Consider the following 22,389-nt stretch of genomic DNA (forward strand, 5'->3'; position numbering starts at 1 on the left):
AACCTCGTTAACCTAAATTGTAGGGAAGAATAGAAGACTAGTGGAAATAAAAATTCCCTGTCGCCATTCTGTAAAAACTATTTTGCAGAGGACTGTGAGGCAGAATATTTTCATTTCTGCTAAGAGGAGGTAAATAGCATGAATTTTCATCCCATAGTATTCATTCACTGGTTTTTTCCAAAGTGTCTGACTTTCTGGGGAAGGCACACTAGACCTAGTAATGCATCAGAATGTTGAAGTACTTCAATTCTTTTTTTTTTTTAAATAAATGTATTGGGATAACATTGGTTAATAACATTATATAAATTTCAGGTGTACAATTTTATAATAAAAAATTTAAACATGACTTTATGACAGGGATGGAGGAGCATGGTAGGGAATGCAGACAGCAGTAATATAATGGCTGTGCATAGAGCCAGAGGGAAGATAATCAGGGAGATCGTTTCATAAACTATATAAATGTCTAATAATAAAATGCTAAAAAATAACCCTCAAAAAATAAATAAACATGACTTTATGAAGGTGGTGTTTCAAACCAGTGAGGAAAAGATGGACAGTTAGACAAATGGTGCTCGTACAGCTGTTGAGCCATGTGGAAAAGACAAAGCACTTTCCCTACATTATTCTTTACATAAAACCAAATGGTTCACATGGTTCAAAGACCGAGATGCAAAAAGAAAGAAAAAAGAAGGAACCATGAAAATACTAGGAAAAAAGTAGTTTTCTTTTAAAAAATAGTTATGGAATACAGTTTTTAAAGCATGATGTTAAATTGAGATGCCATAATGGAAAAAGATTGAATTTGGAACATAAAATAAAAATTTATATATAATGAACATATATCAAGTGAAAAAACAAATTAAAACTATATTTCTCCTTTGATGGATATATACATATATATACCTACATATTATATTAATAACATATAATTTATAAAGAGCACTTATAAATCTATAAGAAAAATACCAACAACCTAGTAGATGTATGGATAAAGCATGGGAATAAGCAAATCTTAGAAAAAGAAATTAGATGCTTAATCTCATTAATAAATGGATAAATACAGATGAAAACAGGTCTCTTACCTCTCCACCTAATAGAAATTTTAAAATTTATTGATAATAATACTGTTAAGAATTTGAGGAAACAGGCTGTTTTATACACTATCGGAAATGATACAAATCAACACTTTTTTTGGAGTGCAATTTGATGATAGCCTTCAAAAAAATATTCTAAGCCTAGTTCAATCTAACAGTTTTACCCTTAGAAGTTTACCCTACAGATATGCTTGCACAAGCATAACAAAATGCATGCCATCTCTATACAGTGGAATAGTGTACCAACTTGTGTCTATTGACATGGAAAAGTGTTCATGAGATACTGTTAGAGACGAGACTAGTACATACTGCTTGGTTTCATTTGCCTTAAAAATAAAGTAGATGCGTATTTAACAACATCTACTTAAAAATATGTGGAAGAATATGTTCTAAATGGTTAAATGTAGATACATCAGGTAAATGGGGGGAGACAGATATGGGAAACTAGCTGAGGCCTTTCACTTTTTACTTTATAATAATCTGTACTATTTTTTAAAAAAATAACATATATTACTTTTATATTTTTTAAAACCTTTATTTGCCGTTCATAGGAAAACTACTAGGTTCAGGGGCACTAGTGGGTTACAAATTCTTCAAACCTACTGTTTGTACTCTAATATTCATATAAAATAATAAGTATTCATGTTCTCATTAAATATTTTGTTCTTTTAAAAAAAATCTGAGTCCCATCTTTTAAAAAGGCCATATTCTTTTTAGCAGACAATCACGCACACAAAAAAAATATTTTTGTATTTCTTAAGCTTCCTTGTTGTTGTCATTATTATTTTGTTAGTATTTTCTTTCTCATGTTTACTAATACTTTTGATAATCTCAAAGACTAATTCTTTCTAAATTTTGAGGTTTCCCAAAAAGGGATTTTAGCGTTTTAAGATCAGCAAATCCCATTAATCCGTTCTTTTAGCTCCACTGTGCTGAATTTTACCTTGTATCCAACCTAAGTCTTATCAAATATTCTTTACCAAGTGCTCAGAAGAAGGTATTTTAAGATATAAATTTATTTTGCAGATGATGAGTGCACTCCTAAACTTAAAGGTCATGGGTAGATAAATGTCATGGAAAGTCTATGCTACTGAGCTCAAACAAACATTCATAAATGAACTTTATCAAAATGCCATTAAAAGCTATCAGATCCTTGCTTTCTTGTTGTTACTCAAGGTTAAGTTATACTTACAACAAAAGCCTCGTTAAGTTTCTGCTTTACTTAATGCTTCTACCAAATAGTCTTAACTTTATGATTTTCTTTGGAACTTATAAAGGCTGTAAATAGCATTTCTTAATACTAACTTCTACTTCAGAAGAATTCTAGAGTACTATTAAAGTATGACAGCATCCTGCTAACATACATTACCGTCCATGTATAAAAATAAAATGCAGGAAAAAATATACTAGGCTATTTAGAGGAACGGAAATGAAATAGAAAACTTAACTATTTAGAGTGAGATCATGCGTTATACGGGTGGAGAACTAAAAGAGACAGACAAAAAGATCACTGACTCCAGCTTCCTTATTTTATAGATGAGAAAGCTATGATCAGGAGCGGTAAAATAGTTCTATGAAGGTCATAAAGTTACTTACTGGTTGTGCCAGGGCTATAACAGTGGTCTTCTACGTGCAGTTTGCTCGTTCCATTGCAACATCATTTGTCCACCTGCAGACACACATGCTTCTGCATGTAGACTATATTTTTCTGAACATGGCAACCCTGTGGCCCAGGAGTTCCACTCCTGGACGTATATCCAACATCCACCAAAAGACATGTACAAGATTATTCATGGCAGCGTTGTTCTTAATAGCCAAAACCGATAGCAGAGAAGGTAGGAGAAAGGGGAGGGGAGAGAAGGGGAACTGAAATATAAGTCAACAATAGAATGGGTAACTAAATTGGTGTATATCCACACAATGGAATATTACACAGCAATTAAAAGATTCATGGAACGAAATGGATAAATCTCAAAAAAGCATATTGTTGAGTGAAAGAAGCCAGACATAGGAATTATGGAGTACATCTGTATTATTTATATCTGTATATATCTCATTAAGGTCAGGGAACATTTCTCAGCATCTGTAGCTCTCTAGCACCTACCACGTTATCTGGCACATAATAGGTGCTCAATGTATATTTATTTTAATGGAAAAATATGTGATATAGAAAAAGACTCAAGGGATGTGTTTTTCTATTGTGAAAAACAACAGGAAATATAGGGAATAATACTTTAATTCTAATTGTTTACCAGAGCACGGCATGTGGAAACCTTAAATATTAACACAATATTAACCATAACTGACACTTGGCTAGATATGACCACATCTAGACTATGGTAATATTTCAGACTATTGCAAAACAGACACTGCTAATGGAGCCTATGGTATGACCCCAGAATTAATTCAACCATGATATCAAGTATATGTAATAGTTTTCTCTATTCATATTTTTGGCCTCAGTGGAGAGAAAGTCTTCTCAACTTCTTCCCTTATTTCTTAAGCAGCAGCAGTGCTGCTGAGTTAATTGGTCAGATTTTAGCACATTGATTAGGTCGTGCTTTTGAGGATTTGTATCTTGGGGTCTAAACGAGCTTATACTAGAAGGAGGCTTTCTCTGACTCCTTGTCCTCTGACACTGGTGGGTGTACTGGCCTTTCATCTCATTGGGGTGATAAGTTTAGGATGAGGGAAATGGAGTAGCTCATCCATTTGCTTTGATTTCAGACTCCTTACACCCAACCTGTGTAGGAATGAGGACCCTACCACCACATGATTCATTGCAGTTTATTAGAGCTCTACACTGAGGTTTGGGCCACTCCTACCGTAAAACATCACATTCCTTCTTTTGACATTTGATTTCCTTAGGGACTACCCAGAAGGTGGGTTGGCTAGACCAAGGTAGGATTTATAAATTCTGTATCTCTTGGCCAAATGCCATTTTAATGCTATAATAAGGCCACCATTTCATATATATCATTTCTTCATTCTTAAACACATAACACAAAGAGTCGTGATCCTTTCTCCTGCTGTTGGCACCTCAGGCATCTATAGGTGTTACTGCCTATTATTCCAAGTTATCACGTGGAAAAAATCCTTAAAGTCTGAAGGAGAGGTATGCTCATGTTTGAAAAAGATGTGCCCTACTAATTATAGATTAGACAGACCAGATGAATGTGAGTCCCTGGGGGAACCACAGGAACAAATTGTTAATCAATTTGCAATCATCTGTAGAAGCACTGGCTACTGAGCTGCAATTAATACAGCTTTGTGAAAAGCCCTTTTTGCCAAAGCAAGTTCACTTCGTTAAATATTGGCAGACAAGATTTCTATTCTTCTAGTAGATTTTTCTCATCAACAGGATGAAAAAACATGATCTGAACCATTAGGTGGGTAAAAAATGACATTTGATGATCTTTTATCTAAAGGCATTTTTAAAGTGCTGAGCATGCAATGCTGCAATGGAAAAGGCTCTGTTATCCTTAATATTACTTAAATTACCTTTTAAAAGTTTATTTTTTTATCAATTTTTTTTTATGAGAGGTTAAACTTGATTCAAGATTTTCTCATTATTGTAATATCTAGGTAGGTTATATGCAGCTTGTTTTCATTGAAGCTTTCCAGAAACATTGTATTTTACCTCAGGGAAAACAAAAAGCTTGTGTTCTTTCCTTTCTTGCTGGTGTTATCAGCCCATGCAGCTTTTGACCCCTCGTGCCCTTCATAGTGAGACAACTTTTCAAATGGACTAAGTTAGCTTGCCAACATGACTTGAATTTCATGTTTTACCCTGTTATGATTTAAAATGTTAGCACATGTGGAAATAACTAACACAGTGACATGACAAAAACATGTCAAGAGTTCCTACTAACTATTTCATGAGTCTCCCCCAAATACATAGAGGCAAGAGGCTATTTTATATGAAAGTGCATGAGTTAATATTTAATGGTTTCATTTTTTGTCCTCTTGCTCATTTTTCCCAAACCCAGAAGTTGCCCCTTCACTGTTTATCTGTGCTCTGAGCAAATTCCCAGTTGTTGGGCAACAGAGTTGTTAGACAAATGGTACCCTTTTAATTGTTTTTCTCTTAATCTCATCAATGGACTAAATATATCTTCGTTTATTACTGGCAAATTTTTAAATTAGATATTTCGAAGGTTCTTGGGGGGAAAAATTTTAACTGTATCAGTCTTTCATTGGAATTATTCATTCTTGATTTAACATCTGTCTGTGGCATAGATACTACAATGAAATCCCAGATTTGAGAGAAAAGATATCTCACACGGTTAAAAATATATACGTACTCGCATATGCAAATTTTAGTGATGTTAAATTTTAGATAAAAGCATGTCGAAAAATAAATCCCAGTGAGTCCATGAGAATTGTCTAACCTTCTTGTGTTGATTTGGTTTGCAGTTTAACTCAGCTGCCAAGCAGCTGATAGAGTGGGATAAGCCTCCTGTGCCAGGAGTTGATGCTGGAGAAGGTACTTCGGCAGCAGCTCAGAGCAGCATTGCCCCAAAGCACTCCGACACCAAGAAGAACACCAAAAAGCGGCACTCCTTCACTTCCCTCACCATGGCCAGCAAGTCTTCCCAGGCGTCCCAGAACCGCCATTCCATGGAGATCAGTCCCCCTGTCCTCATCAGCTCCAGCAACCCCACTGCTGCCGCGCGCATCAGTGAGCTGTCTGGGCTCTCCTGCAGTGCCCCTTCTCAGGTAAATTATCCCAATGGTATGAAAAGAGCTCGGCCACAAAAATGATCCACTTACAAACGTGTTTGTTCACTAGCTGAAAAATGTTGTTTATTTTAGCCTTCAGAAGATGGGCTCTCCTAAGGAGCAAAGCCTTTCTCATTTTGTAGGTGGGAAGTGGAGAACGGAAAACTGAGTTATGAACTCAAAACTACTCAGTCATTTTCAAAGGAAAGATCAGAAATTACAAGATGATTTAAAGTTTCACTAAGCAATCACTTGGTATTACAGAACCTTCTCACAAAGCTGCTTTGGGAGATCTTGCCAACTAAAATTTTCTCTCCATCCAAATTGAAGATGCTATGGTCAAAACTCATAAAGTTCGCAGTTACCTGCATCTCTGTAACTTACCTTGATATTTAGGCTTCCCAGTTAGAGTTATAGAGAAAAGATGTGAAGATACATTTACTTTAAGTTAAAATCGACATAGGATTTTTTTAAAGCTCATGAGTTCATCAAGATTTTGGCCTGCCTTGGAAAGTAGCTGCTTATTATTCTTGTGTTAAGTAAAATGCACAAGATGATTGGGAGCATTCGTTCATTTATTTGGCAAACATTTATTGAGTGCCTTATTATAGATCTTTCTAGGCACTGTTTTACTATCTTTATAAAGATAAATAAGACATAGGACTTCTCTCCGTTAGACCTTATTTCTAGATTGCAAAATAAGCCTGACTGTGGCCCTGCCTAAGTCACAGGGCTGCTGTAGTTATCCTATTAGATGACAGCTGTATTTTCCTCACTGCAAGATCAGAGAACCTGGTCCAAAGTAGCCTGCCACAAGCAGGAGAAATTTTTTTGAAATCTTATGTTTTATTTTAAAAATTTATGCAGCTTTTAAATTCTACTCTACAATATAGCTGTGATTAAAAAAAAAAAAAAACCATAAAAATAAATTATTTTCCCTTAGAAGGAAAGGAGGGAGGGAATGACACAATCTTTGTCTTCAAGAAGCCTACACAGTTTAATAAGTACCTGTTTGGGACCACAGTAAACATTTATAATACAGTTTTTGGTATTCCTTGCCAATATAATTAAAAATTATTTTCTCTCAGACTCATTTATTTGACCCAGCTCCTTTAGATTCATACTCTAGGTTGTGAGTTGAATGCTTTTACTCTCTGAATAGGATTATGGTTTGTCAGTGTTTTTTAGGTGTAGGGCCATGAAACTTTCCATCTAATATGGGGAATAGGACACACGCAGTGCACACACACACACACACACACACACACACACACACACTAGAACAGAGGGCTATGAGGGCAGAGGTCTTTGTTTTGTTCACGATAAGTCTCAAAGTCAGACATACATTAAGCACTCAATAAATATTTGTTGAATGAATGAGTCATCTGAAAAATGGATAGAGGGGAAAACCATATCATTTTACATGTAGCTCATTATGCTATGTGAAAAATAGACATGGTTTGTAGATTAGAGCAAGAAGCATCATGTAATCTTTTGGCAGTAGAGAAAATTAAAAGAGAAAGGAAGATAAACTTAGCGTTTATATATTTTGCTGCAAACTTCGGAGTCAGGTGTGAGCTTGTCTCGTGCTGCCACTCCAGAGCTAGGAGTGAAGACTATAAAGTAGATTTATTTTTGTTTTGGTTTGAGTAGTTTAAGAAACAAGGCTCTTTCTGTGTTCCCATTAAAACAGTTTCCCCTTCATCTGAATTCCACCCCTCTTCCCATATTCTAATTTGTTCTGTTTTTGGTGGCGACGTGATGCCTCAGGGAGAAGTTATTTCTAGAAGAGGATGGGAGATGTTTGAAGTGCTGCCTAGTTTCTCCAGTCTAGGTTTATAGAAAACACTATTTATCTCTGGTACTGTGTACATTGGAGGGAACCACAGTCAACAATGAAGCAATGAGTATGTGTAGCATATGTGACAGGCAATCACTCTCTTAACCATGGAGAAGAGTGGATATGGAAAGACGGCACTTGTGAGACCATTTAAAACAGGACTCTCCTTTTCTTATGCCCAGAGAAGGATCTATCAGTAGATTTGACTGAGGTACCTGGCTGATGTGTCTCCTGCTATTGGCCCAATTTCTGTATTGCTTTTTCTTAATTAGGTTTGGTTGAATTTATTTAAAAATCCAAAGTGAGGGGCCTAAAGATGTGAGTGTTCATTTTTTTTCTCACGCGAGTGAAATCCATACACACATTGGCAATTTCATGATGGTGCAATGGTACCTTCCAGCTCACCTTTCCACCATGTGAGTAGATCTTTGTTCTCATGTTTCTGTATGGCAATTAGAGATCTATCTCTCTGTCACATACAAATTCTAAGCAATACGATGGGGAAATGGAGCAAAGGAAGGAACAGAGGGATTGCTTGCTATTGTTTTTGGACTATTGATTGAAGGCTGAAGTTTCAAATACATAAATTGGAAGATTATTTATAAGCTGTACTGTCCAGGTGGGTCACCGGGACAGATGTGCATGGATGTTTGTGATTGACATCTATAAAAATATGATACTATAACCAACCAAGACATTTCACCTATTCCTCTGATACTACCCTATGCCCATGATATTTTTTTGACCTCTGCCAGCTGGAGGAGTGATTCATAATAAGTGTTTTTATGGCATTCTTGTATTGCCAGTGGCTTCTAGGGAAGAAAGATCTACCCACTCTCCCATTAGCTTTCTCACCTTTTCTCCTTCTCCACATAGCCCTTTCTTGTAGGAGAACCAACCTAATATGCAGGTCCATGAGAAAAGGATAAACACAGCAGAAACTCAGATTGTACTTGCTCAGGACATGCCCACCTTCAGGCAGTTTTATTCTGCTTTTAGTTATTTCTTGGTGACTTCTGTCTCTTCCTTTACCCCAGTGCTAGGAATGGCCTCGTGTTGAACTAGTATCTGCAGGATTTGTCTTGTTCAGTGCTTCATTCCCATGTCTGCGATGACAAAGACCTTAGGGAACCTCTAGTTCAGCTCTTCACAGGGGTCCAGAGACATGAAGTGACTTGTCCAAGACCATGGGCTTATTAGCAGCTAATTATCCTAGCTTCCATTCTAGGGCTTTCAAGAGAAATGTCAGTCAAAGAGTGATATCTTTTTCAGATATTTGTAGCGTCAGTCCCAGAAAGCTATATTTTGGTGAATTTTTGTCTATCCTAAAGGTTCCTTGATAATGATATGCACCTTGAAATGAGCTTCGTTGTATCTTCTAAGAAAGCCTCCATCTTTTATGTGGTGCCAACTTGTAAATGATCTTGAAGTGTGTATGTAAACAGATTTATAACAGGATAAACAGGATAAAAAGCTGAAGGCCATTAGGTTTTATCTCAGAATGAAAAACCAGTGTGCTTGCCATTAGAAATTGATCGGAAATAGACTTTGGAGAGACCGAAAATGAGAGTTTGGGGAGAAACTCTTGTTTGTGGCACCCCTTGGATCTGCTTAGATTCAACCAATATATGAACTAACAGGTACAGAGGTAATTTTAAAAAGATGTAGATTCCATGTGTAACAGATTTATTTGTGAAAGTAAACTGTATGACGTGATGCTGATTCTCACTGGCCTTGGCAGGGTCTAATCCAGTGGGAATCTGAAAGTTCTTTCAGGCCCTCGGGGAACTAAACTCTCAGCTTTGTCCTAATAATCTTTTTTCTTAATTTATGAGAATTGAGGAAACTATATTTAGCTTAAGTTTTTATTACAGAAGGCCTAGCATTTTGGGTATAGCATTGCTTCCTTGAGGAAACAAAGTACGAGCCAACCACATTCTTTTAATAGCGAAAGAAAAACATCCATTCATGCAGAGAGCCCGCGTCCCTACTTCAGCATCTAGTACCACGCATTCGGTAGTCGGACTTGATATGCAATGATTGAAATTGATCAAGTAACTGAACACAGGCAATGAAATGACCTGAATAGCTCAATTTCTTCCTAGTAAATTAATCTTGAGTAGTATGGATAAGACACCTTTAGAAACAGAATGAGGATAGAAAAGATTCCTTTAAAGGTTTATAAATAATTGCCTGCTATAAGAATGTCTAGGCAGCTGCATTTTAATTATGTGTCCCCACTGAAAGGTAGAAATAGTGAAAATGATTCTGAAAATAGCAAAATACCTTAAGCATTTCACAAAGACTTAACATATTGATAGACAGGTGAATATTCATTGGGATCTTCAGGGAAATTGTTAGTAGGCTAATCAGACCAGGCTAACCATCCGAAAGGCCGGCTTGGTTCACGGTAGCATCCCAGGTGGGGCAGCATGTTATTGTGAAGGGCAACAGCAGTTGGATTCTATATGTACAACACTGTAGTGACCAGTATTTATCAAATGATTCCCCAGTATCTTAATACAAATTAGGTAAGCAGTAAATTTGGGTTGAATAAACTGAAAGGGATTGATTCTGCCTTCCAAGAATAATAGAAACTACAGATTTTTTTTTTTTTTTACATCATGACTTTCTTTCCCAAGGTTTAGCTGATATAATCTGTTCTATTAAATATAGTCTTTTTATTAACTTTTTTTTTTCCCTGGCAGGTTCATATAAGCACCACCGGATTAATTGTGACCCCACCCCCGAGCAGCCCAGTGACAACAGGCCCTTCATTCACATTCCCATCAGATGTTCCCTACCCAGCTGCCCTTGGGGTAAGTACAGTTTCTCCCATCTCTATTTCTCCAGTAGGTATTAGTCATGTTAATCTGGTGCATCCACCTCCTAACACCTGCAGTTTACATAACACTTGCTAGGTGGGGTGGATCACTATCTTTCATCTATTATTTCTGTTAACCTCACAAAAACATTAGGAAGTCTCTTGCCTGCAGCTTGCAAAAATTTTCATAGTATCAGTGGCCTGAAACTATTAGAAGAGCTCTGTAAAATACTTTTCATTTTCCTTGTAGTTCATCCTGATTTCTTGAATGTTTAACCTTTATTTCTTTTGAGTTTCTAGACCTTGCTTATTTCTTACAAAGACACATCAATAGAACCAACGAGGGAACTGGTATACCTAATGCTAAATGATTTTCTTTGAGTCACACCATAAGTCGATTTCAAATCTCTACGTTTACTATTCACCTTTTAGTTTCTTGTCTTCTGTCAGTATAACCCAAAGGTCTGTGCTGCCTTGGAAAGCCCTTCAGATTATGCTGATTTTCTTTCTGAAAACATAGCATTCTGCAGACAGTCTAAACACTAATCGCTTTAAAGCATCCTAACAGGGGAAATTAATAGGAAGAATGAGACCAGCCAAGGGAGATAGATACAAAGAATACTCTAGAGAGAGAATTAAAAGAGAAGAAACAAGCAAGTCCAACAGGTTAGCAGAAACAATAGTTTAAATCCCTATTTCCTACAATTGCAGGCAATTGAACTGCAAGGAGCCAGCAATTTGAGACATCTCTCAAATTATACTTTTAGACTGTTTCTTCCAGTGCTGAGTTAAATGAGGGTAGAAAAAATTATTAAATCAGATCACTCCAGTGAACCCCATCCCTGTAAGTTGCTTTATTGACTCTCACCTGGTTGTGATGCTCTCAGAGAAATGGTGTGGCCTGGAGATGAGGATACCGACCTGGTTTGGAAGCCCAGCTCAGCCACTTATTTGTACTGTGACCATGAAAAATCACTCAGCTTTTTTAAGCCTCCGTGTCCCTGCCTATAAAATGAGAGTAATAATATCTACTTTGGAGAGTTAGCACCGTACCTAGAATGTAGGAAGTGATAACTATTATTCATCTCGTTTTTGGCCTCCATTGTTGCAAGGTAGGACTGTGTGTGACATGCGCCATTGGTTTACTCTAAGAATGCCTTGGGAGGGCTTGGTTCCTTTTGTTATGGTTTCTCTGTTCTCTGTGTCAGGAATGGTGAGGCTTCTAAGCAGTGGGTTTGTTTTTAGGTTGTGGATTTTATATATATTGTAGATTATATTTCCCCCTGCTAGAATGCTTAGAACTAAATTGATGCTTCCTTCTAGCGGGGACATCACAACATGTTGGTCAAAATGTTGGCTCCAACTGGTTTTATTGTCTTCATTTTCCTTTTGCTTCATTTTTTTTTTAGTTGTTTTTATCTTGATACATTTTATAAGTAATTGAAAACTGACTTTGAAACAAGGCAGGATATGAATAAATGCAGAGTTATTATCTAGCTTGACTTAGATTTTCGAAACCTTTTTATAGAATTGAGCATGTTCTTGTATTTAAATGGAAGTTAATAATGGCTGACTAGAGGTTAAAGTTTTTCTTACGTTACCATAAAAATTATAGCTTCCTTGATAGTGTATGTATGGTGCAGGAGGAGCAGTTGCATTGATTCATCTGGAGAGATGATATTCAGGTGACTTATTGAAATGTAGTTTCCCTGAGATTCTGTTAGCCCTGGGTGTTTTGACCAGAGCTGAGTTCCATAGTCATCCTGCCCTCTCACCTCTGGAGAAGACTCTTCTTTCCTTCCTTCCTTTCCCGTCCCAGTACATTCACAGCCAGTTGGTATCCCCAATGCTAGATGACTACTTCACATGGAAAAATTCTAACCTGATTTCTTAAGGAATAAAAGACTGATATTTCTGATCTTAGAAAAATTAATTAGTAGAAAAGACATAGAGCTGGCCGAGTTTCATCCCTTATGGGCCAAACATTTTATAACATAAGAAATGGCTAATTGCTCTTAGCCGGTGGTGCACTCTAGGGCAAACCAATGGGACAGGTCATAAGGGAGCATGAATATACAAAAATTAATTTACGTTCAATCATTTCATCCTAGGATTACATAAGAAAAACTTCATGTTAAGCCAAAGGAAGGTTTATTAAACCGGTAGTCTACTATGACAGTTCCACTCAATGAAAAACTAAATATAAACAGACATATCTGCCGTCCCAGGAGATGTCTAGATTTGAAAGTCCCCTGTAGGTTGGAAGAAATGTTTTGGATTTAATCTGTTAGGGGTAAGTGGGAAAAATCTGTATAGCATGTGCCCTCTGCATCTTAATCATGGCAAGTATCCTATGTAAAATTTGAAATATTTCGCAAGACTTTGAGACTATCACAGCAATATTATGCACCTTGGTAGGAAAGAAACTGTGCTTTTCATGGTGTAGATATATAGATAATAACTGGCATGAATAGACTTGAAAGTGAAAGTTATTTCTAGTACTTTTTTTATGAATTGAGACTTTTTAATCTTTTATGCAGAATGAAGTTGTGAGCATATTGTCTCATACATCTCACATGTGCAATTAAAATGTTAAATATCTAATATTAGGAGCAAAAGCAGTATTACATCTATCTAATTCAGACATCAGACTATTAACAGTGGTGAGAGTTTTTTCTGACTAATTTTGTGGGGGCAGGAGAATGAAGATTTTAGTCTTATATCTTTTGCAGAATGGAAGAAGAACTTTTAAAACAAGCGATTAATAATTCTTAGACTTCTGGACCAGCTGAGAGGTAGTTAGCCAGTCGACAAAGGCCAAATATAGCCCATAACCAATTTATAAACAGATTGCATCCAAAAACGTATAACCTTAACTTAAAAAATTTTACACACACACACACACATGCACGCACACACACGCACGTGTGTGTGTGTGTGTGTGTGTTTAAAGAAACAATTAAATGATGTCAAGTTCTCAGAATAGCCAATACGTAATTAGTTCATTATAGCCAATGATAGAAGCTAAACAGGATTTACTGCTATCAACAGGGTCAGGGAAAGGGTCTGGAAGGAGAAGGACGGGACTGCCAACCTGGGTAGTTTGAGAAGAAGTAGAGCCTTTGGAATTGTCTCATTTTCAGGAATTCTGAAAATCAGGATGAGGGGTAGGATATCGCCAAAACTGTCATAAGAAAGGGGCTTTAGCATCTCAGAAACTGAGGCCTCTTGATCCATAACCTGTTGTTCTAACGGGGTAGAAGCATAGCATGTTTTCTCATTTGTGAAACACATGGATCAGTTATCTTCTGTCTGCAAAGCTAGGTGCCAGCAACATGAAGGTAGGTAAGACAGCCTCTGACTTCTGGGTCTCATGAATCATAACAGTAGCTTCCATTTATTGTGCTTCCTGTGCTCCAGGGAACTGAGACAGGCAGCTTCCCTAATCTGTTTTTAACTCCATCTCACAGATGGGTATATTAAGGCATAGAGACCTTATATAATTTATACAAAGTCAATTAACTTGTGTAGGTATCTCTTCTAACAAATCAACTGTAGAACAGTAAGTCTACAATTTGTGAGGGAAATTCCATTCCCAGAGAGATATTTACAAATTACCACATTCTTAATTACTTCTTCTCCTTTAGACATCGTCTAAGTATCTGTTTCTAACATCTTTTAAATATTCTTTAATTTTTTTTCTTTATCTTCATAGCTATACCCATTGCTGACTGGCTTAATTCCAGTGAGCATCCACTTGAGATGAAAGACTCACTGATTTCCATATGTATCTTAATTTTATTGAATTCTGATACCTAAGTTATTTACCTAATACCTAAGTTATACCTAAGTATCAGCACTTTCATTTTGCTACTCGTTACATTAAAAAATAAGGTGAAATACTCAAATAACTGCACAAACATTGCTGTATGTCAGTGGTAATGCTGCTGAAGTTGATAACACTGTGGACTTGAGGGAACATGATTATACAGCAGCTTAAACTGTTCCCTCACTGGCCAGTGTACATGCGTCTGAGTTCAGTACACATTCCAAAAAAAAAAAAAAAAAAGACTGTTTAGAGATGATGATGTATATTGAAAGTGGGTTGATTAGAAATCAGATGTTTAGAAAGAAACAATAATGGAATTGAGGAATATTAAGTGTTATTTGCCCAAGGGACTCAAAAATGCCCAAACTCTATCCTGCCAGTTACTTTTTTATTTTGGGAAGTATGTGAGGGAGATGCAACAGAAGGGACAATTGGAAAGGAAATGAACCTTTTATTGTCGGTTGAACTTGGACTTAAAACTACAATGCAAAGTACTTTACATCTGATAAGCTGGCCTACAGACCCTAGTCCCCTATCCTTAGCCAAATTCAGATCTAGCCACTATCTGGGCTGGTTACATGAAAGGACAAAAGGAGAAGAGAGCACCAGAGAGGAGGAGTTTCACATCCACATAGTTGAACTTTTCACTCACAGCGTCCACTAGCAAATGCGGCCTGTCAGTGGTCTGGAATCCAACCCACTCAGAGTGAGGGCACTTTTTTCCTGGTGCTCATCCTGACAAAGGAGGAAAATCAAGGACTGACCTAAAAGGCTACGCCAGGAGAGGAATCTGCGTTTTTCTCACTCCAAAGCCCAGGCTTCTTCTATAATGTAAAGCTGCCTCTTCTTTCAAGATCAGTACATCAGGAGAATAGAACCTGGACGTGGCAAAATATGACCATTTCACAGTAGTAGATCAGTATGTCCTATTTTTAAGCCAAGTATTACTCAAAAATACTAATTCTTGCCTCAGACCATCACCAAATGCTGGTACAAAGAAGGTCTGAATCTATAGAAGCACAAGCAGGAAGCTCATTTTTAGTGAATATCAGAATCACATCCAGTTTTCTACGTCAATATTTTTGCGGCCTGGGCCATAGCTATAGACAATTTTACTTTGATAATATAGAGCAGTTGCATTTTCATAAAGCTAAAACTACAAGTGATGAGCACTTTTCCAGCTCCTATTGATTTAACAAGTAGTATTTAGTGAAAATGTTATTTAAATATGATATTAGGTTCTGAACAATATTAAATTAACAAAATACTGTTTAGCAAAATGTCACCTATGCTGGTAGCAGGCCCGCAGATGTTTTCTTGCTGCTGGCGGAGAGTGCTTCTTGGCCTCTGGTGCCTGGGCTGGCCCCGGCTGTGAAGTAATAGGCAGGTCTCCAGGTCAGCTCTGGGTGAATGAAAGGTTGTGGTTTGCTCTGTAGAAATTTTAGGTCTTGCAGGATGGCAAGCTGCCTGAAGCACAACACATAGTGGATTACCTTTTGAACTTCCACATCACCAGATTATTTCAGTTTAGGTTGTTTATAGAGCAACCCACAGAACTTCCTAGTCTGTCACCACTCTGGACTCACCAGAGCCCTATCATTTTACCAACCCCACAGGGCCAAGCAACATCTAGGAACCTGATTTTAATCAGACTGTCTCTCTTGGTCTTTGTGTGCTTACATACCCACAAATACACATGCACACACACATGTACATTTCCCCAGACATAGGTAACCCAGCTTTGGGGAAAAAAATCTGTTCAATTTTATTAAGACCATCTATGTCTCATCCACAAAAAGAGAGAGATAATTGTATTTTCTCTCAAGCACGACCTTTGAGATCTTTCATAATATCCTCTTTTATGCTATATTTCAAATGCCTACTAAGTTATTCTTTGTAATAGTAATGTGCATGAAACATTTGCTTACTATATTGTTTAACTGTGAGAGGTGACCCTTCTTTTACATTTGTTAACAAAATATGACATGACACATTTTATCAGGTCAATAGATGTTCTTGCCTTCTTCTTAGGACTAATTTAGTACAGCCTCTGGTTTAATAAGTTAAACTATAACTGATAATTTCCTTTCCTCTTGAAAATGGAATTCTACTTTGAGTGTAAAATGGAGCTTTTCGGTTCTGTGCCTTAGGTACTATTTTAAGTAATTTCTAGGAGTGATTATTGTTGGGCTCCTGTTGAGCATGTGCCATTTGTCTTCTGCCTTTTCCACAGCCATGCTGTTTTGAGATTGGGTTTAGGAAGATTTAAATGGAAATCAGTTAAGTGGTAATTTTACAGTCTCTGTATATTATTCTACATACAGTCTAGACTTGTTATCTCACCCGTCAAGCCGCTGGTGTGTTATTACCCATGAACTGCCCAGGTCACATGTGCTGACTGTTTTACCAAGGATTAGCTTCACTTCTCTTCACTTTGTCCCTGGGTAGAGACGGAATGGAATGAGTGTTTGACCTTCTCCTGGTTAAAGGTTTTGAAGGCTCTGAGCCCAAGTACATGCAAATTCCAGAGCTGTCACAAATCCTAATTTTGCCGCGTTTTGTGTGGAGAAAGTAACGTTCATGGAGCTCTAACTCTGTGAACTGACTTCCCTGCCTCGTCCAGGTTAGCAGCACTCTGTAAGCAGCTCTGCACCTCATTTATTTCTGCACTGACTCTTCAGCAACAGGTTCAGCTACAGTATGGGAGAAATCCTTCTTGGAAGTCACTTTAGCAGAAAATTAAATATAATGTGTGAAAGAGTGGCAACGTATGTCTAGACGTTTACAATGTTTTTCTACTCAGTTTATGATGTTTCTGGAATTATGTACATTAACAGGCAGATGAAATCAATATTGATGAGATTCATATTTCTCTTCTAAACAATAGAAAGAAAATGACTTATGAACTATGTTCGAAGTCATTGGATTTGTCTTATCAATATGCTGATGCATAGAAACCATTGATGCTTTCCTAGGTGCATTCTTTAGTCTCATTTCTCCTTTGATTCAGTTTTTACATATGGCGATTCAAAGATTTGGAGAGGACGAAGTGGGGGTTCAGGTAGGTCTTTGTTTGCTTGTTTCCCCAGGAGTTTTAGTATACAGACCCTGAGGAATTATCTGGGGTTTATACACCAGAAGGTAACAATTGCTCCATTGATTTTCAAAAGGCATGGAGTCCTGAAGGCAGAACCACATTAGTCTGTGACCATAAAGGAAACTGCAGCTTTTCACTGGTGTACTTGTTAAAGATTACCAGCCTTGATAGTACTAAATTTCAAAAGCTGGCATAGTTAAGAAAACAATAAGCAAAAAATAACAATAGCCCAGTGATTGTGGCTTGCTGTTGTTTGGGCTTTTTGGAGACTAGGCATCAAAGGAAATTTTCTTCTGAAGGCATGATTTGAGATATAGTGCAGCTCAATTGTTTTGTTTTGTGTTGTTTTTAAGTTTCAAGTTACAGAAACAATAACAAATTAATTCCTTGCAAGCAATGTGGCATTATAGCTGCCACCTTGAAAAGCGTTTGGATTCTTGTCCAATTCTATACTTAAAATTACATGCAATTGTTTCTTTTTTCTTTTCCTCCTTCCAAGTGTGATTACTTACCTGTTTGCTGAAAGAGGTTGCTGTGGCTTTAAGATCTTAAAGGAGAACAAGGTAGATTTTTTTAAAGGAGGTTTTCATGCTAGGTAGCCTGCTGGTTCTGCTCTGTGTGGATTCCATTAAAGTCTTTTTTTTCATGGATTTCTGATTCCTTTTCCTTTCCACCTTACATAAAAGATGTAAATAAATGTTATTTTTTTTCCCCTTTCTTTTCTTCTTATGCCAGACTATGAATCCTCCTCTTCCCCCGCCCCCTCTCCTGGCCCCCACGCTGCCAGGCGCTGCTGCTGCTGCTGCTGCTGCTGCTGCTAGAATGGGACCCAGGCCCACAGCGGGACCCACTGACCAGATTGCACATTTACGGCCTCAGACTCGCCCCAGTGTGTAAGTGAGGGTATCATTTATTACTGCTTACACGTTCATTTCAAACTAAGCCCAAACAGCAGAGGTAAAGAAACACCTCTCTGATATGAGGTGGTGACAGGCTTATGGCTCACAGAAGTGGTTTGTGTTCTGCAAACTTCTACCCAGTCATGCATATAATTAGGAGACTGCTGAAACAAATAATGAGCTCTAATACATGAGCTCTCTGGGCAGCCATCCTGCTGAGTGAAGGCCTTCCATAGTGTAGGGAAACAGAGCTGTTTGCTTCTTCACAATATTTTATGTGTATGGAACTGCCTTTTGAGCCTTTTGTCTCCATTTTCGTTCCTTGCCTTAGGATGCTAAGGAATGCGAAGGTATTCCACACAAATCAGGTCTAGTTGTAGTATGGACGTGAAAAGCTCTAAGTCCCCAGCGATAAGTATGCAGAAAAGTCTAATTACCTTGTTCAGAGTTTACCAATGGCAGAAACAGCTAGAGTTTTCTGGATCCTGTATTGTATGAGTTTATACACGGAACAGCTTAGAGCCCTGGTACAAACTGATAAGTATTGCCTGCCTGGTTTCCATATGTCGGTGGTACGGTCACCTTGCCTCGTGGGGTTGTTTTGCAGTCTCTGTGATCTGGACTTTCTTTCCCTTTGACTTTTTCAAACTCGGTATTTTTACTGGCTGAGCATTCAGAAACAGGTGCAGCCCAAGCTTCTCGGTTCAGCTTCTGTGTGGAAGGCAGCACGCTGTGCTTCCCAGTGGGATTTCATACCATATGTCCTCATTTGGGGCTCCTTCCCAAGTCTAACAAGTGCCGTTTGAAGAGCTCAATTTTCCCAGTGGGTACCTAATCCCCAACAACAAGTTAGGCGCTCTGGGAAGCTGCATTAATTCTTTCACACCCTGTGAGTACCATTTGGTGGGATAGTCACCTTCACACAGAGAACCAAGGTGGCAGTTCTAAATCAGGAAGGCCTCTGCCTTTAAATGTAGATGGCAGAACCTCTTTCAGTGGAAAATTATGAATGCTACTTGCAGGTTAAAGGATTATACTTTCTGTTTACATTTGTACAAAATGTTTAAGACTTTATACCAAGGAAGAGTTTTGTGCATCTTGGGGTTTGCCTGTTACTCAGCCTGAACTCAAATATTTTTTTCTATTCTAGGTATGTTGCTATATATCCATATACTCCTCGGAAAGAGGATGAGCTGGAACTGAGAAAAGGGGAGATGTTTTTAGTGTTTGAACGTTGCCAGGATGGCTGGTTCAAAGGGACATCGATGCATACCAGCAAGATAGGGGTTTTCCCTGGCAATTATGTGGCACCAGTCACAAGGTATGGTTTTGAATAAATAGTTTACTAACTTCTAAACAGAGAAGCTTTGTTCTTTCCATGGCTCTCAGCCTATCCAGATTCCTTCTCACATTATAATTGCCTGTTATAGAGCCAACATTAAAAAAATCCACATCTATGTTTGCTGAAATCCTCTTTAACTCTAAAATTTTTAGCTTACCTTCCACATGGATGTATGTGAAATTGTAAGTTTCTACAAGTAAATCTACTGGGTTTTAAGTTATTTGCTTTAAGTTATACGTGGAAGACTCAAGTAGACCATTTTCAATATTTTCTGCTTGAAAAAAAGCATAATGTTTAATATAAATAAAAGCTATATTATTAATACTTAGATGTTTCTATAATGCTTAGTATATGCTAGCCAGGCAGATTTCTAAATGTGTTGCACATATTAACTCTAAGCCATTAAACAGCTCGTTGTAGTTGTCATTATCCCCACTTACTAGATGAGGAAATAGGGCCACAAAGAGATTGAATAACTTTTCAGAGATGACACAGTGAAGAAGTGCTCAAAACTATGTGGTCTGACTCTGTATCCCAATAGCTTGATTACCTCTGAATGCTGGCACTTAATTTCTATAATACAGTCAGAAGTAAAGTTCCTTAAATATGACTTAGATCTTTTATCCTTCTCAACTGAAGGTGATTTTGCTCCCTAAGGGAATTTGCCAATGTCTGGACACATTTTTTATTGTCATTACAGGAGGGTGGCGGGGTGGAGTAGGTTGCTATTGGCATCTAGTGCATAGAAGTCAAGGATGTTACTAAACATCGTACAGTTCATAGGACAGCCTCCTACAGAAAGGAATTATCTGGCCCAAAAAGGTCACTGAGGCTGAGAAACCCCGTTATACGGAAATGGCAAGTAAGAGCTTTTAAATATACGAAATTTTCTTTATTTTATTTAGAGATAGATCAATCACCTTCTGGTTACTGAGGAAAGTAGTCTTGGAAACTGAATGAAATGACCTATAATGGCATCAGCATTGAGGGAGCCTCAGTTTTGTCCACTGGGCTCTTAAATGGTCCAGGTTTAACTGTGTTAAATCATTCTTTAAACCACCCTGATTTTAAATAAATGGCTTAATGAACTGACATATTTGTCAGTTGTTGGCCTTGATTTATGTTTGGCCAGCAGCCTGATCAAATAAAAATCACTATTGTTGCAGATGGTGACAGGATGCTGGCTTTAATTTGACTTGCAGATTTTCAATCAGTATAAACCTTATTTTCTGTATATGTTAAAATCTACATTCAGAATCCAGAAGATAGTAGATAGACACTACCTGGTGGGGAAAAACAAAAAAACAAACTGCAAAAACAAGGGGAGTAAGATAAACCAAACAACAACAAAATATTAAGTTAATAAAGGAAAACATTTTCATAAGATTCAAAAACAAATTGTCAAAAGTCTCTGAAGAGATGCTTACTTACAGTAAATTTTTTGTTATTCATCATGGAAAATAATAAGGACATTTGAGTAAATGAAGTATTCTACTTAGTAGAAAGTTACTATGTATAGAATTGTTTAAATGAATTTAGAATATAAGAAAATATATTGCACAAAAATATACCAAACCTAATTTAATTAAATTCAACCAGTAAGTATTTGTTTAGAGCTTACTGTACCACTATACCTGCAAATCCTGGAGAAATGGAAAAGAAACATTTCACACTAGCTCTGTCTTCCAGGAACTTTTTTACTGAGTCAGGAGTACTTAATAATAAATTTACTAAAAAATAACACACCACATTTTGTAATCAAGGGCCATAGAAGGAAGAAATCCACATGAAATAGAGTAGTCAAAGCCTTAAACTTGAACCTTAGGCAAGGCTTCTTGAAATGATGGGATTTCCTCTGGGTCTTGACACATAAATGAGATTAAGGTAGGTCAAGAGAAGCCAGAGAGGACATTCCGAGAGTGCTTATATATGTGTATGTGCACACGTGTGCATTACACAAGCACTTGTGTGATATGGAGCTAGGGACAAGCAGGGAGAAGGGCAGAAAACATGAGCAAGGCTATGGAAATGTGATTGTAAGGTAAGAAACTTGGCTTCTTGGTAGATGAAGGAGGAAAATCCAGGGCATTAAATCAGTGGAGAGGTTTGGCCTTGGTATGGAGAGCTGACTGCAATAACTGTACATTCTTGAGCAGTATGATGTATGATTTTTGTGACTTAGAATACATTTCAAGACCTTTCTCTGCCTCAGGACCATTGTTACTTTGAATTTTCTATTCTTACATTTATAAAAATAATTTCATTCATTTTTTTTAAATGTTCTGTCTTAAAGCTCTGAGTCATTTTTCTTGCATTTAATTGTTCTGTCTTCCACTTTACTGAAGGACTGAGCTTTCTGTCTGTTTTTCTGTCATGGCAGAGCGGTGACAGGTGCTTCCCAAGCTAAAGTCCCTGTGTCTACAGCCGGTCAGACAAGTCGGGGGGTGACCATAGTCAGTCCTTCCACTGCGGGAGGATCTGCCCAGAAGTTCCAAGGAAATGGTATGGCCGAGAGTCCCAGTGTTGTACCCACAGCCGTGGTGTCAGCAGCTCACATCCAAACAAGTCCTCAGGCTAAAGTCTTGTTGCAGATGACAGTCAGCCAGGCCCGAAATGCCGCAAGGACAGGTAAGGAGGAAACCAGACTGGGAAGTATCAGAAAAAGGGCTTGTCTGCCTAATATCAGATCTTTAATGACAATTATTGATAAAAGCAATTGTAATATTAAAATAATGAATAACA

The 22,389-nt window shown here is 37.6% G+C and overlaps 1 protein-coding gene across 3 annotated transcripts in view; it reads left to right on the plus strand.

Moving 5' to 3' along the window:
* The window catches only part of SH3RF1 (SH3 domain containing ring finger 1), a 140,646-nt gene that overhangs the window by 97,593 nt on the left and 20,664 nt on the right, over positions 1-22,389 (plus strand). For all 3 annotated transcript variants that reach the window (XM_039876336.1, XM_039876338.1, XM_039876337.1), the window contains 5 exons: positions 5,511-5,813; positions 10,365-10,475; positions 18,142-18,299; positions 19,456-19,626; positions 22,028-22,275. In XM_039876336.1, the coding sequence (XP_039732270.1) occupies positions 5,511-5,813; positions 10,365-10,475; positions 18,142-18,299; positions 19,456-19,626; positions 22,028-22,275 (991 nt within the window). The remainder of the gene's footprint in view (positions 1-5,510; positions 5,814-10,364; positions 10,476-18,141; positions 18,300-19,455; positions 19,627-22,027; positions 22,276-22,389) is intronic.

This window comes from Pteropus medius, unplaced genomic scaffold (genome assembly GCF_902729225.1).
Source record: "Pteropus medius unplaced genomic scaffold, Ma_sr-lr_union100, whole genome shotgun sequence".
In the NCBI taxonomy this organism is placed as follows: domain Eukaryota; kingdom Metazoa; phylum Chordata; class Mammalia; order Chiroptera; family Pteropodidae; genus Pteropus; species Pteropus medius.